Here is an 18,055-nt window from a genome sequence, read left to right on the forward strand (position 1 = left end):
CCTTGGGGAGCATTCCAACAAGAGTTCCAATACTCAATAATTGCTAGGCATACTACATAAAATTATAGGCTTTCACATCCTACCGGGTACCCATTTAACACCTGGGTGGTGAGTGGCAAAGTGTGGATTAACGCCCTGTATGCCAAAGGACATTCGAACACACGACCCTCTGATTACAAGGCGAGAGTTAGAACCGCTACACTACGACATTTCCCATTGAAGTTGGACATACATAGTGTCTTGAGTTTAATATAGAGGGGGCGCCGAATTTACCTTCGATCTGGAAGCGCCGAAGTGATGTTCTACCTAGCATGCTACGGGTGCCGGATCAGAGTAATATAGGGGGCTCAGAATTTATGTTGGACGAAGGGGGGGGGGGGCGGCGGCGCTGAATTGATGTTCATCCTAGGGGGGGGGGGGGCAAAATGATGTTCTGTTCTGGGAGTCGAATTGGAGTTTGATCCCACGCAATAGGGGGCGCCGAAAATAATTGTGTTCGATGGGGGGGGGGGGGCGCTGAATTGGCCGACTTAAGGGATCCCGAAATAATGTTCTACCAAGGGGCGCCGATTTGATGTTCGACATAGGAGCACCAATTTGATGTTTGTCCTGAGGCGCCAAATTCACTGATGTTCAACCGAAGGAGGTGGACGCCAAATTCATATTCGGCTTTTGGGGCGCCATTTGATTGGGCGCCAATTCATGTTTCACATGAGTTTGGCGCTCGCATCAAATGCATAGTTTCATGCCCATCATCATGATCTTGTTCATGATTAGTGCTTTCGAAAGTCAACATTTCAGGTCAGGATATCAAAAATTGTCATCTCGCGCTTTTCGCTCGCATATACCCATCCTATTCATGCATAAAATGATTTCTTAGATATCTATCCCGTTCATGATAACCTACTCAATTGTCCAAATTTTAGGTCAGAATACCACAATTTTTAAGCTCGGGCTCGCATCGATGCTTTTTATCCTGTTCATGGTTACAAAAGTGCTTAGAATTTCCAGTTTTGGATTGGAAATTTAAAAAAAATTGTCAGCTCGCACTTCGCGCTGGCATAAAATGTTGAGATAGATACTCATTATTCTGTTCTTGATACTTTTAGTGCTTATAGATTTTCCAAATTTGAGGTAAGAATATCAATCTTTTTTCAGCTCGCGTTTCGCGCTCGCATCAATATTGTTCAGATATACGTATACCCATCATGTTCACGGTACTTGGTTGCAAAAAGTGCATAGGAAGTCCGATCGGGAAACATGTAGATGAAAATATCCCTCCCCCTATTGGCGAAAACCGGATCCACCCCTGGTATAGAAATTACAGCTCCCGCACACATAATTTTAGTTAGGCATACTATTCTGATGACAAGTTAAACAAAAAAATTGATATTCCAAATTGCTCAAGATTCTATGCTTTCTGGTCGCATTTATTCTTTTCAAAAAGTGGTATTACAACATATTCGTGGATATAATTTTTTTTTATGAAGACATAAAAAAGTGGTCTTCGATTGCCTCTTTTCACGTGATTATAAAATAAGAAATCCAACATTCATTTAAGGCACCTATGATTGCCTGGCGGAGGGGGGGGGGCATTTTCCGAAAAGTTCAAAGGGGCGTCAAAATTAGGTTGGGCCCCCGTGGTGCAAAATCCTGGATACGCGCCTGCATGGTAAATCTCGTAAATAAAGTATTCAAAACCCCCGGTTACCCCTTTGGAGCTGCCATCCATTTTCATCCGCAAAGATTCCGATGAACAACCTTTTAACATCCGCGCTAAATACTACCCACGTTCGTTATTTTCGCAATTTTTTTGTTATATGGAGCGGATGAAAACAGATGGAGCCACCCGCGAAATTGTGCTTGTCCGCTGTGTCCTCTATGAATACGTTTTGTATCCGTCGGCCGGTGGGCCCAGACCATAGAGATATATATATCTCTATGGGCCAAACTTTTAGGAACGGGGGAGAATGGGTCGGTCGGTCGGTCAAGAAAGGTGAAAATGACGGAAATTATTTATCATAAAAATTATAAATATATAAAATATATATCATAATTTTTGAACTGCTGGCAAGGCATGAAACATGTGAAAAGGAAGGAAAGGTCCCTTGGGGCGGCACGCACCCGCACTGCGATTATACGAAGTGCCCCAGGGACTGAGGGTTGTTGTAATCTTCCTTTAATCCAATTTGAACAATAATCATAATTCAATCCGTCTTAAAAGTTCACATTGAACATCGAGATTCCCTTTTTTTATCGAATATACGAATGCTTCTAGTAAGAATACCCGTGAATACCCATTGAAGATAATTTTAAAAAAATGTACACCTAGATACTAATAATACATATAGCATTTCCATTTATTTGAAAGCAGGATAAAAGAGTGTTGTTGATTAAAGGCCTTGCTCACCGTGACGGGCATAGGTGCAGCGGCCGGGGATCGAACCCCAGACTTTCCATGTTGCCTCAGACCATTCATTCACGTTTTCTCTGTTAGCGGTGTGGCGCCCTCTACGTTCGTTAATGCAGATGAAAGAAAGAAACACGGAAGATGATTTTGTAATAACATTCGTGATCAGCGCCTTGTTTTGTTGATTTTGTGTTCTTATTATTTCATAACTGGTCACCAAGTACATCTGGATGGTTTTATTTGCCACGAAGACAAGTTAATTTGAGTAAATAATTTCCTTCCTTGATGATTTTCGGCAGCGAATTTCTACTCGAAAACGTCATCGTCGGGCCACCGTCACTCGTCACGTCAGGCAACTGCAGCAATTCAACTCCCGCGTGACGCCCCGTGTTTGGATCGGAGCTGTATCGTTGTAGGCAGTACCAGTGCCGGTGCATGTAGAATATGCGTACCAGCACGGACTGGTACATCATCAACAGGCAACAACAAATTCGGAACAGTAAACAAAGCTGTTTCTTTGGACTTTGATTCATTTCTCAGCTCACACTCGCAGTCAAGTTTCGGCAAACATGCTCCATTTAACAGGCAAGGATTTGTTAGATTTTTTTTGCAGTTGGATTAAATCTTGATAAGACTAGTATTAAAGAGGTCTTCATGCTAAAGAAGACTTGCCTGTTTATCAAGCCAGGCTAAAAAAATTGGCAAATTTTCTCTGCACGATATAGATGAGTGAGACTTGAATTACATTTAGGATCAGAGTAAACTTCAAATAAATTAATGGCGAAGAGGCGTCTTTATAATACACAATACAGGTACATGTACGTGTACTTAGCCTGGCCTGGGGCGCTGTGGGGAGTGAAAGTTATATACTGTACGTACTCACTCCCCACTAACGCCACTCATTCAATGAACAAGGTTATAATATAACCTTGTTCTCAGTTATATCTCCATGTGTGGTAAAATAAGTGTGGCAATGTTTGGCTTATTTTCTCTTTTTCTTTGGGACAAATGCTTGATTTTTTTACACTGACAGTTTTCATTACACCTATTACTCATACTACTTGGCTCTTATTTAAATTTGATTCTTTAAATCATTTTTTTCTTAATTAAAAATAGAGATCAAAAAATGAAAATTTTCTTGCCATATTACTTTCCACCAATAGAGGGCGTACACAAAAATATCCCCAAAATTCAAGTTTTTGAGCGCTCTGGTGAATACAAAAATTATTCCCAAGTTACTAATGAAAAATAAATTGCAACTGTATGAAAATTAGTAATTTTGGTCACAAAAGTGATAGTTTAATGATTTTTTGAAGTGCGTGCTCTGTACAACATTGGCATACCATAGTCCTACATGTACCTGTAGATTCACCACAGACAGGGTGGTAGCAGTGAACAAGTGACTAACGCCTGGATTCACCGTACATGCCTTTGCGTGTAGGACAGGATTACCCATGGTGAACCTAGACCTAAATCACCAATTTTAGTTATAGTTTTTCGCCCAAAGTTATGTACATGGGCAAGTTTTATGTTTACCCCCATTTAATTACATTTTTATGTTTACCCCCATTTAATTACATTTTTCTTACTTTTCATTAAATAAATAGTCGTAAAATTGAAAGAAGTTAAGAGCAAGAGCGTTCACTTACCCTGTTACACCCACAAATGTAATAATCGCCCACAAATGTAATAACGCCCACAAATGTAATAACACTTTACCCACAAATGTAATAACGCCCACAAATGTAATAACACTTTACCCACAAATGTAATAATTTTTGATCGCCCACAAATGTAATAACACTTTACCCACAAATGTAATAACGCCCACAAATGTAATAACACTTTACCCACAAATGTAATAATGCACTTTACCCACAAATGTAATAATGACTTTACCTACAAATGTAATAAATTTGAAGTGATTTTTGGCGAATTCGTTCTAAACTAATGTCCTATAGTAATGCGTTCATATAGCACAAAAGTTCAAAGTCTTTTTTCCAGACCCGGTTAATGAAATATTACAGTACAAGTCCAAGTCTTTTTCCAGACCCGGTTTTTCAAAATTATAATATACGTCCAAAGTCTTTTTACCGGATCCGGTTGTTTCAAAATTATAATATACGTCCAAAGTCTTTTTTCCAGACCCGGTTAATTCAAAAATTATAATGCAAGTCCAAAGTCTTTTTTTTTTCAGACCCGGTCGTTTCAAAAGTTATAATATACGTCGGTGAGGGGTAAAGACAACACTCTAAGCCCAAGCATTTTAAGTGGGTTTAATTTTGAAGATTGGTCTCAGCTGTCAATTTTTTCAATATTTCTTTATCTTTTAAATAACCGGGTCCAGACGAAAGACTAAGCATAATACTCGTATTATTCCACAAGAATAAGAATTTGAGTCTTTTGTTTTTAGGATTGCTTAAATCATTTTTAAATCACCGGGTCTGGAATAAAGACAACGCTCTAAACGTGTGCTTTTCTACATGCATGGTCTTAATTTGGAGGATTGTTGGTTCTTAGATTCGTTGTTGGGGGTTGAGTTTTATTGATTTTTTATTCCTGAAATAATTATGTCTGGAGGAAAGTCGATCTTCGATAATCGGTCTTCATGTTGTTCCACAGTAATTAGATTATTGGATATTCGTTTTAGAATATTTGTAAAAACTATTTTATTTTTCAAATAGTAACCAAGTCTGGAGAAAGGATGTCTGCTTTACCCACGCGTTATTACAATGTTTTGTAGGGGTAGTAGTATTATTTTTAAAAAAGACATATTTTTACTGGGTGAAACTTTGGAAATTTGGTCTTAGATTCGAAGTTTTTCAGTTACTTTTTTTTAATAGCCGGGTCTGGAGGAAAGAGTACGTTTTAAAACTCGTGTTATTCCACGAGAATAAGAATATAAGGTCTTATGTTAGAAGATTTTTTTTTCGTAACTGTTTTAGGTCTGGAATAAAGACAACACTCTAAACCTCTTTTAAAACAGGTTCTTAGGTTGAAGGTTTGTTTGGTCTTAAACTTGGATTTTTTAAAATTCTTTTCTATTAGCGTTTTTAAGAAAAAATGGGATGAAAGACTACGCTATATATCCAGCATTAATAAGATTATGGGGTCTTTATACTGTTTTTAAACTGTTATTCATAATGTTTAAATAACAGGTAACCGGGTCTGGAGAAAAGACTACGCTTGATTCTCAATTTACTCTTAGTGCATATATTCACAATATACACCGTATAAGTTAAAACAACAACAAAGACATTTATTCCACCAGTTTTAATTATCTGGGTCTGGAGAAAAGACTAAGCTCGATTCCATTTTTTTCCACAGGAATATCATTATCGTATCTTAGTTTGGACTTATATTATAAATTTTGAAATAACTGGGTCAGGAAAAAGACTTTGCACTTATTAAAATTCTTGAAACAACCTGGTCTGGAAAAAAGACTTTGGGTTTATATTATAATTTTTAAACAACCGGGTCTGGAAAAGACTTTGGATTTACATTATAATTTTTTAAACAACCGGGTCTGGAAAAAAGACTTTGGATTTATATCACAATTTTTTAAACAACCGGGTCTGGAAAAAAAGACTTTGGACTTTTATTATATTTTTTTAAACAACCGGGTCTGGAAAAAAGACTTTGGATTTATATTATAATTTTTGAAACAACCGGGTCTGGAAAAAAGACTTTGGATTTATATCACAATTTTTTAAACAACCGGGTCTGGAAAAAAGACTTTGGATTTATATTATAATTTTTGAAACAACCGGGTCTGGAAAGAAGACTTTGGACTTGTACTTTGATGTTTTATTAACCCGGTCTGAAAAAAAGACTTTGCACTTTTGTGCTATATGATTACTATAGGATTTTAGTTTAGAACGGATTCGCCAAAAATCCCTTAAAATTTATTACATTTGTGGGTAAAGTCATTATTACATTTGTGGGCGATCAAAAATTATTACATTTGTGGGTAAAGTGTTATTACATTTGTGGGCGTTATTACATTTGTGGGTAAAGTGTTATTACATTTGTGGGCGTTATTACATTTGTGGGCGTTATTACATTTGTGGGTGCAACATACCCCTGTCTGTTTATTCCGCCATTTTGATTTCTTTTGTTATGATACCTAGATACACACGCGGTAACACGCGTGCAGAGCTGCAACTTAGATTTTAAAAATATAAAAATCACGATTCGTAAAATATTTGTTTCGGTTGATAAATATCATAAAACAATTTATATGATATTTATCGATAAAAAAAATATTTTGCGATTCCTGATATCTATCGGCAGATGCAAATATTTTTTTAATCCAAGTTGGCAGTTTGACTGCCAACTTGGATTAAATAAATACTTGCATCTTGGATGAAATAAATACTTGCATCTACTTGATAGGTGAATGAACTTTCCTACATGTAGATTTCTTGTGTGGAGAAATCTCTGAAAACTGAGACAGTCCCTGTAAACTGGGATGATCCCAATTTTCTGACCAGCACCTCTACTGGTAGTCGAGAACTACGAAGGTGCGGCAAATAACGTCACTGCATCTTACCCGGTATTTAAAGTCTTTGCACGCTGCCTGTGCCCTAGGTCGGCTCAAGACAAATTTCTTTCATTAAAAAAATGGGAGTGAGCGCCATGGTTTCTTGCGCAAATACAGAACTTCAGGGGTGGGTATGAAAGTGAATTTATAGTGATTAAAACTTGTGCAGCATCTGAGAACTTAAAAAATAATGTGAGACTGTGAGCATGGTAATAGAATTGTGTTCCATTACTAGTACATAATTGATCACTTTTTTACAACTCCCACGCAAGTTTTATACAGATGCTACTGCCTACCGTGTACATGGTCATGGAATTCATTACACGTGCACTGACTTGACCGGGCGTGTACATGTACATGTACCCGAAATGAGCCTAGTATTTCATTTATAAATATTTACTGTATTTGTTGATTTTTTTTCTTCATTTTAATGTATGTTTTAAATTATCATTTTTTTCTTTTACTGTAGGTCAGCTGTTGGTTTTTCTGATGGTGATTCCATTGTTCATACAATCTGTGCTTTCAATCAGCTTAGGTAAGGAAATGTATACAAAGTATAATAGCCCTTTCATATTGCGCTTTTCACCGGCAAAGTTCACCAGCGAGGAGGAAAGTGTCCAGTATGAAAGGTACACAGGAGAACTTCACCGGTGAACTTCTCCACCTCTAGAGGTGGAGAAGTTCGCCGGTGAAAAGGCCAGTATGTAAGCAAACCGGTGAACTTCTCCTTGTTTAATGACGTCAGAGGTCAATTTTTTTCTCTCCCAAAGTCCCCTGTACTGAGATTCTGCGCGTGAGCAAGCTCAGCTGAATGCTATGGCCAAGTAGATACCCTCGAACATATTTTTTTTTACTAACAATATTTATTTAAAAACACTTTTTACATGTATAAAATGCGCTAAAATATAAAAACAAGGTGATATTGTTTGTTTTTCTCTTAATACTTTCAAAATATGTTGTAATTCATTTCTTTGATACCTTTTTGTAAAAGGTAAGAAGTGATGTTTACAATTTTCTTTCGTTTTCTTCTGCAAACGCCCGTTGACTTTCGCCAGGGAAGAAATGTCAGTGCGAAAGGATACATTTTTTTCCTTCGCCGGTGAAGTGAGGAATGCGAGGCGGAAAACTTCGCCGGCGAAGTTCACTGGTGAAAAATGAAGAGGGCAGTATGAAAGGGGTATAATTTACAAGTGATCCTTGCAATGATTGAGAAAAAAAAAACACCCTTAAACCTACATGGAGAAATGTATGTTGTCATGAAATCAAATTAGATGATCTGTCAGTCTTTATCATCGTGAGAATAATGATGACTACATGTATTTTGATGATGTTATATTAATTAGGACTGAATATGATGATTGTGATGATGATTATAAGAATATTGATGTGATCATGCTGATGATTAAAATGATGATAGGTACATGTACATGGCATATTGGCATGATGATAATGTTGACAGTATGATGATGAAAATGTTAGTTGATGATATGGCATTATGATAATGTTGATGGTGTGCCATTAGTCTGCTGGGCAAACCCTTTACTTGAAATAAAAGGGTCTGAATGTGCAGCCTACTCATGCCTTGTGTACTGAAGGCTCTATTGGAACAGCAAGATTTGTATTTGATAGTCTTGTGTGGAGGCACACTTGTTGATCAAAGTTTTCAATGAGGGTCTGTGCCTGCAGACAAGTATGCCATGGCATGAAAATGTATGGAGTTTTACATGCACTATCATTTTAATACAGGTCTTAGAATTTGTTATTTTGGGGGCAATGAATGCTACTGAGCATTTCATAAAAGGCTTGTCAAACGTTTTATCCAACAAACTCCGCTTTATCCAACATTTATCATAGTAAGAGTGCCTCTCTACCAATCACAATCAAGGAAAAATTGTCAGATCTGAGAACTTCATCATGAAAGTTTGTCTGTGTTTGATGAATATAAAGAAAATTTAAACTTTTGCTCGCAACACAAAGTAAAAAATCGGTAGAGTTACCCTGAAACTTTTGGCTGCTAACTGCTGCCTTCTTCAGCAATGACCGAAGTGATTCGACCAAATGATGTACATGTACCGATCGATAATCGGGTCGTAGACACTCGGAAGCTTGTATCGCCCTCAGTCTCTATTGACAGCAGGTTTGAATGCCCGGATGTAAATCACTTCTTTCACACCTCTGTCATCGTTGGTCATGGCGTTGTGACAAAAGGTTAAATTTTACTTTTGATCTGACAACTTGTTGGACAGAAATATAGATAAAATGCTGGTATACCTTAGGGCACCAAGGCCAAAATCTGTTGTTTTTTTCAAATAATTTCTGAATGGCAAATGGGGAATGTACTAAAATGTACATGTTGATCCTCTCCTTAATTTGAGAAAATATTCTAAATTGATTAAATCTATAAGTAATCAGTTCAGCTGATTTAAAGAATGTCTTTTTCTGTATATTTGCACGTTTTGTGTCTGTTAGCTCCTTTGGCAGCATGTCCAGCGGACGATCCAGATAGACGTGAGCAGCAAGGGGAGATAACCAGCCCTAATTACCCTGATGAGTACCCAAATGGTGCCCAGTGCAAGTGGCGTATTTATCATGACCCGGATGAAGTTGTGACTATCAGGTAGGCTTACTTAAAATTTACTACACGTTTATGACCATCAATAATCGATAGCTTTTTTTCACAACAGGGTGTTTACACTGGACTATCCTTAACCCATACTAAATGTTTTCCTACTCACACGTCCTGCTTTTAATACATGGGCCAATTTTTTTTGCCTAACTCCTGTTAAGGACAATGCTTCCTGTCTTCAAATGAAATTCAGTTGTCCCTAACAAGTGGCCTTCAGATGGGGCTAACTTGGTATTTAGCCCCTATTGTATGGAGATTTGAGGAAAATTTTGCCTGTGAGAAAAGGGTAGGCCTATAATGTGTAGTGTTTACAGTGACAGTCAAAGCGAAATTTACAGTTGTGGGAGAGAAAAAGTTACTGTGAACTTTCACATGCCTTTCCATTATTTGGGAAATACATGTAATTTCATATAATTAAAGGGGAAGATAATCCTGAAGAAAAGTTTGTTGTAAAACTAGCAAAAATATAATGAAAAATATTGGTGAGGGTTTGAGGAAAAAACCATTAAAGATTAAAAAAGTTATCAGAATAATAAAGCTTTTGATTTGTGCCATCATAAATGAGAAGCTGTTCTTTAATATAATATGCATGCATTTCAATTTTTTAATTGTTTGTGATGACTTATCATTGCTTTCATTGTTTTATGGTATTATGCTCGATGTCTGGCTGTCCATTAACTTTTCTTTGTAAACGCAATATTAAACTTCAGTTTAACTTAACATAGGTTCATATAATTTGGAGTTTGGTGTGTAAGATACTAGCATGGCTCCCAGGAAACCTATTGATTTTGAGGTCTACATGTAAAGGTCAAAGGTTAAGGTTACTTTCATCTTACATTTCTGAAGTCCTTGTAAACGCGATAATTTGGTGTGTATGGTACTAGCATGGATCACAGGACTTCTATTGATTTTGAGGTCAAATGGTCAAAGGTCAACTCGCAACTTTCCACTTTTCTTGCTTTCATGACCAAAACATGTACATGTAAGTTAATACACCTGCCTGTAGCATGGAAAATGGAGTTACATGATGTACATGTAACTCCATTTTCCATGCTACAGGCAGGTGTATTACATGTGTGTGCTCGCACCAGCGACACTCTTGTTAGGAATGGGTGTGAAATGATTTGTCTACAATGTATATACTGAATGTACAGTCAAAGCCATTTTCAGTTTTCTGAGAAAATGACATTTCATTTATTTTTTTTACCATATATGTACATGTATGAGATGTACATGTACATGCATGTATTACATGTAGGGAAGCTGCTTGCATATTTATTAAAAATAATTGAAATTCGAATAACTTTTCTTTATATTCTTTGATGGATTTTTATCAAACCTTCGGCAATATTTTTTACTATTTTTTCTGCTATAGTACTACAAAAATGTCAGGGTGAACTTCCCCTGATAAAGAGATCAATTAGTAGGACTGATCTTTTTAAATAGATACTGTACATGTACCATAATTTTCCATGTTTAGCCAATACTGTTATGTGTAGCCCCATTCATGCTTTTTTGTGTGCACTCCATGTGACACACCAGAATTGAGTCCTTCGGTTTCTTTTTTTTTTTGTGCTGATTTCAAAAATATTTTCATGTACATTTAATATCACAATCTTGTTTGCATAGTGTGACATTTACATGTACATGTTTGGTTTTTGAAGAGCTACTGTAAATGTACACTGTATGAAAGCATTTAATAACTTTGACTGGAACTGTGAACATAATGGTACTACATGTACATGTACATGTGCTGAGCTTTGTTGATTTCCCTGGTTCATATTTGGAATAAAGCTCGAAATACATTTATGACTTTACATTGTGCTCAGACACAATGCTATGTGTTTTGAATTAAGTCTTGAAAATAAGTGTTTGTAATAAAATGTTTTGTGCTCAAAGTATACAGTTTTAATGTCATACATTGTAATTATTCATCATGATGTCATGCGGTCATGAGTCGTGTCAAATGACGTCATGAGTTTGTCTGTGTACATGTAACCATGTAGACAAATTAATTTGTAAACTAAGAAAACATTGATTGGTATGCATTATGGTTTTTGCCCCGTGTCCCTGCCCACACTCCCCAAACGAATGTCTCTTGCCTCTGCAATTTTTTTTTCCGGTTTGCAATAATAACCTCATATCCTATTAACTTTTTTTGTTGCCGAGCTCTGTTGCACCATTTCTGAACAAGCCAAAAATTGCAACTCCAAAGTTTGCAGAGTTTCTTTGGTATGCATACATTTACATTACATGGTTGTACTTTAACATAATGAGCTTGTCGATCTGTACTTGTATGTTTGACAAGTATTCTGAGTCCTGTCACATGCTCCAAAAGATAAAAGATCCAGTAGCATGCAGACTGTCAACAAAAGTTTGAAGGCTCATCAGTGTTTATTGTTGTTATATCATTTTCCTCTGCTTAGTCTGTACCCGCCTACATGTATAAAGGAAGTATTAGTCCAAAGTTCAGTGCTGGAAGTGTGTACAGTTTAATACGCCCCTCAACTTTTTTTTTTCATTTTTGGGGTGAAGATAAAGTGCATGTATGAGAAATAGAGAATATTCTGTTATCTTCACAATTTTGTCTCACCTGCATGTACAGGTACATGTACAAGTATGTACCAGAAGTGGGATATACATTGTACAATATGTTGGTGCCTTTTTTTTTGGGGGGGGGCAGTCTGACTTGCACTTGTGAAATGATGCGTGATTTTGGAACTATGTATCCTGGTCCGGTGGTCACATATTTGGTCTCAAAAGTTGTGCAAGACTTGAAAGAAAATAGTCATGGCACAGTGTGTCCCAAGGTTTTTAATTTATGGTACAGATGTATCAATAAAAATGTTGACCAGAATTACTTTTATGAGGGTTAATCGACACACCAAGATCCCGTTGAATGAAAGTTGCCATTATTGTAACTACATGTACATGTACCATTGCAACAAATCTCAATGGCCAAACAGAATCAATGATTCCATGAAAGATATCATTGGAAGGCACATTTACTATTTAGTAACTTTTCTGTACATGTATGCCTTGCATGCAGAGCCACAGATGAGGAGATCCAGGAAATTCACAGCAGTGACAATGCATTTTCTAATTCAAATGTGCATGTAAATTGTAGGTTAACTTTGCATGATGTACTTTTTTTGATAGATCAATTGAATTAGAGGCACAGTACATGTATGGTTTAATCACATGTACATGTATGCCAATATTTTTTAAAGGTACATGTAGTGTAGAAAATATACATTCATCTGATTCATGTAGGGGAGAGTGGGGTTAGGTAGATGAGGCCACGGGGTATTAAGGCCACCTAATAGTTATTAGCTCACTGCTCAAGAATGTGTCAAATGGATTGCTGTTTGTGTAATAGTATTTAATACCCCTTTCATAAACCCAATTATGCGGCTAATAGCAGCATAATTTGGTCGTAAAATCAGAGGAGGACCAGAGTTATCCGCATTATTTTGATGCTGCTATTATCCGCATAATAGCAGCATCGGGACCAGATTTTGACTTTATGAACGCATTTCCAAATAATGCGGAAAATTGCCATGGTGCGGTCACAAGGTCACCCTTTTCCAACACAACCGCATCGAAGGGGCGTGTGCGGTTGCCATGACGATTATCCTCCTTTTTCAGGACGGGCGCTCGTAAAAATAGTGCGGATTATTTTCGGAGTTTATGAACGCAATTTTTATTGAATTATCCGCATTACTCTCAGGCGGCTAATTGGAGGATGGGTTTATGGAAAGGGTATTAGACAGTTCCTTAGCATAGATTCTGAGCGTTGTCTTGCAGCCCAGTGTGCATTGCGACAGGCAGCCTTATTTACCTGTGGCATATTTACCCCACTATCCCCTACAATGTTCAAGATATGGTTGTTAAAATGTTTAATGATTTTAGGGCTACTGTATCAAACCAACTGAACTGTTTTCACTTTGAATGCAGCAATATAAAAAAACATGTTTAAATCAGGCAGCCTAATTTGCCCCATTCCTTTGGGGCAAATAGGCCACATGTACATGTATTAAAGGTCACCCGACAAAATTATTTAATGGCTCATTACTATGCAAATAATTAGTTCTAACATTTTTAATGGATAATGTTGGTCTACTCTAGATCTAGTAGACATTGAATCATGTTTCTACTGCATTATAATAATCAAAAAGATATAATTGGAATTATAAAAAAGTGGGCTTTATTTACCCCACTCTCCCCTACATGTACATGTAAACATAGTCATGCCATGAGCATTGTACTTGTACACAATTGGGGAGTAAATAGTATTGCCACTCATGAGAAAGACAACTAACGTCAGTATTGAAAGGATTTCAGTTTTATTGTTCACAAAAGGCCAGCTGAAGCACTGTAATACTGTAGGCCAGTTTACTTTGTGTGCATGTACAAATGATTGCAGCATGAAGATTGAAATTGAAAGTTATTGGCAGTTATACTCAAGGAAGTTAGACGTTGATATGTGCAACAAAAATGATTTTAAAAAAATGATCAAACAAGCTAAGGCACAGAATTCCATTGAAATTGGATAGCCGATAGCCTGTATGTATACATGTAATGTTTAGTTATTTTTATTGGGGTGTAGGGTACTTGCCCCTTAAGGGAATAATAAACATTGAGTGATTTGTGATGTGCATTGTATACGGTACTGATACAATATAGTTTGATAATTTTTTCATGTATACCCACCCAGTTGGTGTGTCCGGATGATTGATAGTTACTGTAACAGCCATTTGAAAAAAAATAATGAGCAAAGTTTCATCAATTTTTAGAAAGTTACCACAATTGAATTTATATTTTTGTGCAATCCACCAATTTAAAGTGTTTGGACACCCGACCCCCCCATCCTACATGTACATCTTACTATACAAACAAGAAAATTGAAATTTCCATTTGATTTTTTACTCAAGATTAAATGTACAGCCACATTAAACATGTACTTTGTGTAGTTTCAAAGATTACTTGTATTACACGTGTACATGTACATGTTTAAAATACAATGTACATGTACAAAGTATTACAAATATTAAAATAATTTGCACAGTTTGAAATCATCTGATACATGTACATCATGTAGGCCTACATGTACATGTATGTTCTTTACCTACATGTATATACATATATTAAATGTTATAAGCATGTATTAAAGTACACGTACTTGTTGTAATGTACAGTTACAGCATAGAGTTATTACAGCTCTTGTAACTTTCTGATCAAAAGGGATTTTCCCCTTATACAGTGTACGTAATTGTTTACAAAGAATGTGTATCTACATGTACATGTGCAGTACATGTATGTGTACATGTATACGTGTATACTTTACATCATGTATACATGTTCATGTAGTGAGATCAGAGAAACTTTGCTGTACATAGCACTGTACATGTATGATGTATGTGTACATGTATATTTTATGAAATATGAGCCATGATCGTTACTGTTTTTCTGTAAGGAATGTGGAAGATACATGTATATCTGGAGAAGGAAGGGAAATTAAATAAGTGAAAGTAAGTACATACATGTACAAAATGTATGTGTAGAGTCACATGTACTATATTTATCTTGATAAACGTTGACATACATGTACATGTATTATTATACGTACAGTAGAGCATGTAGAGTACATTTCACCTAAATCTTCATAGCATTTCATGATCCACCGTACAGTTGTATTTACCCAGTATGCCTTCATGTACATGCAGAGGCATGAGGGTGGGGGAGTGTCATTTTGGCACCCCACCCATAATTTCTGAGACTGAAAAAAAAATCATTGCAAATTGGCCATAGAATGTATAGGCACTAGTCTAATACTCACAGAATACATGACATATCCTCCCTGTCCATGATTAGAACAAAAGTAATTAAATGTCCCAATTTTCAGGTCTGAATATCAGCTTTGTCAGCATACTCTCTTTATTTGCTTATGGGCAATTCCATGGAAAATGTTCACTTAAGAGAAAAAATGAAGTTTCAGATTTCACTTAAGCAGTCAAATTTTCTTAAAAAGTAATCTATAAAGTCTCAATTTCCAATAAATAAATCGCAATATTGATAAAATTTTGTATTTTTTTCCATCATCAAAAAAATAGACTAGTAAATTGCAAGATGTAAAAAATGTGGCTATTTTTAAACAATTCATCATTCCTGTCTCTACTAAAAGCAAACAAGGTCCCAGAGGTCTCTTTTAACTTTTGAATAATTGATTAATGTTTAAATCAACAGAAAATAATTGTTAAATTTTATGTCATTCATCAATTTTAGAGAAATCTGTCTTCAGATTTGTGTGATTTCTTTACCATTATCAGTGTCATGTCCGTTACGTTTTTCACTTAAAGTTTTCACAGCTTACAGGAAACTTGTCTAAAGGTACTGCAGATTCAGATTCTATGTTAGAATTAAACCGCCTACCATGTGTAGCAATCATTTTTCCTTACCACTTCTCATTTTCATAAAAATGGCGTAACGGACATGACAATTCGCGTAACGGACATGACGCCTTACGTGTATATATGGCAAAAGGCATCATTCACAAAAACAAAATATTAGGCTCAGTGTCACAGACCGAGGTCAGTCTCAATTGTTTGAGGATAGCTGAATGTAATATTTCCTAGAATCTGCATGTCATTCAAGCTATTTTTAGAAGTTGGTGAATGATGAAAGTTCAGCTCTTGTTCTGGTGGATTTTTCTGAGAATTAACGGTATGCCACATAATATTAGGATAAGATGCAGCTAGATCTGGCAACATACTCAGATCACAATCTGCATCATTTGTGTTTGAACAAACTTTTGATTATCTTAGGTTTTTGCACTGACAGTTTGGAGCATGATAAAACTCCAACTTGTGAATTCATGATCCTTGATGATATAACATGTACTTCAAAGTATCTGACTTTCACCAACCTCTACATGTACTTCTTCAGTGATGGCATGGGCTCACATTTAAAAACAAGTTTGTATTCGGATATCTGTGTTACATGATGTAGCTTGAATTCATGAATCTACAGTGGCATTTCTTTGCAGTATCACAAAGCAAAGGGGCTGTGGAAAGAATGTGGCACCATCAATAAATTATGTCATCATAGTATTTTGGTCAGCCATAATCACAATTTGAATGATGTATCTTCAATTGTACTCAAGCAGCGCGGACAATGTAACGAAATTATACAGCCACATTTGTCAGCGAGCAAGATTGTAAGATTTAGAACATCCAAGATTTGATGAAAGGATGATTATACTCAGGATGATAGTTATTTTGAATGAAAAAAAATCTCAGAAGCATATTTACAAACATTCCGATTACCTTTAAACTCATACATAATCGATAATGAAAGACCGGTTTCCAGGTACTGCTATTAAATTTTTATCAAAATACTTTTTAACACCATTTTTTGTAATCTTAAAACTGGCATTAATACTAGTACATGTTCTTTATCATACAATACATTCCATAATATGTTCATCTTGGATTTATACACGTCTGGTACATTTTGTTTTCTTCTCACAAAAATGAGATTTGGTCTCAGTGTGCAGTAGTGGTATGATAAACATTGTATTCAATATAGAATTATCACTAAGGCTATATAGCTATTAAATTGATGATACCTGCTAATAATATCTACATATTTTTCTTTAGAGTGTTAGTAGAGGTACTTTGCTGTTACATAATTACTTTCATTATTCATATTTCTTTCATTTTCAAACTAAGAAGTGCTGATGAAGTTCATTTCGTAAGGGTGTCATGTCCGTTACGCTAGTATATTATCAAATATTAAGGCATGAATAAAAAATAATCTTTTCTATCAACTTTTTCTCCTTTAATTATGTGTGGTGGATGATAGTAACAGGAAAATACTCATTAACTGTTGTTAACCGGTGTAAAATAATTTTTTTAAATATTTTTTTGTTTTATAAATATTGTACAAAAAGACCCCCTCTCAAATTGCAAAATAATAGGAGATATTACAGATTACCAGTTATGATATGTGTCTCCAACCTCTAGCCTTAACATGTAAACAATTAGACTTGTACCATATCTTGTAATAAAATAATTATATTCGCTTACAAAAAGTGGACGAAACTGTCATGTCCGTTACGCTACATTTTGAGCTAGGAATACAGAATGCACTGCAAAACTGTTGTTAAACACCATTTTATAGATAAAGCATGATCATAAGGTTAAATTAACACCAACATTAGGTGCATGCAATCTAAGAATTCACAGGAATTTTGATAAGCAGTAGGAGGTAAAAATGCTTCGTCCATTTCGTGTCATGTCCGTTACGCTAACAAAGAGTGCAATTTCTCCGCAACTGTTCAACGAAAGGATTTGAAATTTTATGTGTATGTAACAGATACATAAATGTGTCTGATAAGCTTAGCAATAATTATCAGAAGACTGCTAATTCTACTGTATAAACTTTTGAATTACAAAAAATTGTCTGAACGTCATGT

The 18,055-nt window shown here is 35.9% G+C and overlaps 1 protein-coding gene across 1 annotated transcript in view; it reads left to right on the plus strand.

The window, feature by feature from the left end:
• The first annotated feature begins 2,517 nt into the window (after positions 1-2,517).
• LOC121408327 (low-density lipoprotein receptor-related protein 3-like) overlaps positions 2,518-18,055 on the plus strand; it is a 29,579-nt gene continuing 14,041 nt past the window's right edge. The window contains exons 1-3 of the mRNA XM_041599754.1: positions 2,518-2,995; positions 7,423-7,488; positions 9,423-9,570. Coding sequence (XP_041455688.1) covers positions 2,980-2,995; positions 7,423-7,488; positions 9,423-9,570 — 230 coding nt within the window. The 5' untranslated portion in view covers positions 2,518-2,979. The remainder of the gene's footprint in view (positions 2,996-7,422; positions 7,489-9,422; positions 9,571-18,055) is intronic.

Source organism: Lytechinus variegatus, chromosome 2 (genome assembly GCF_018143015.1).
Source record: "Lytechinus variegatus isolate NC3 chromosome 2, Lvar_3.0, whole genome shotgun sequence".
Classification (NCBI taxonomy): domain Eukaryota; kingdom Metazoa; phylum Echinodermata; class Echinoidea; order Temnopleuroida; family Toxopneustidae; genus Lytechinus; species Lytechinus variegatus.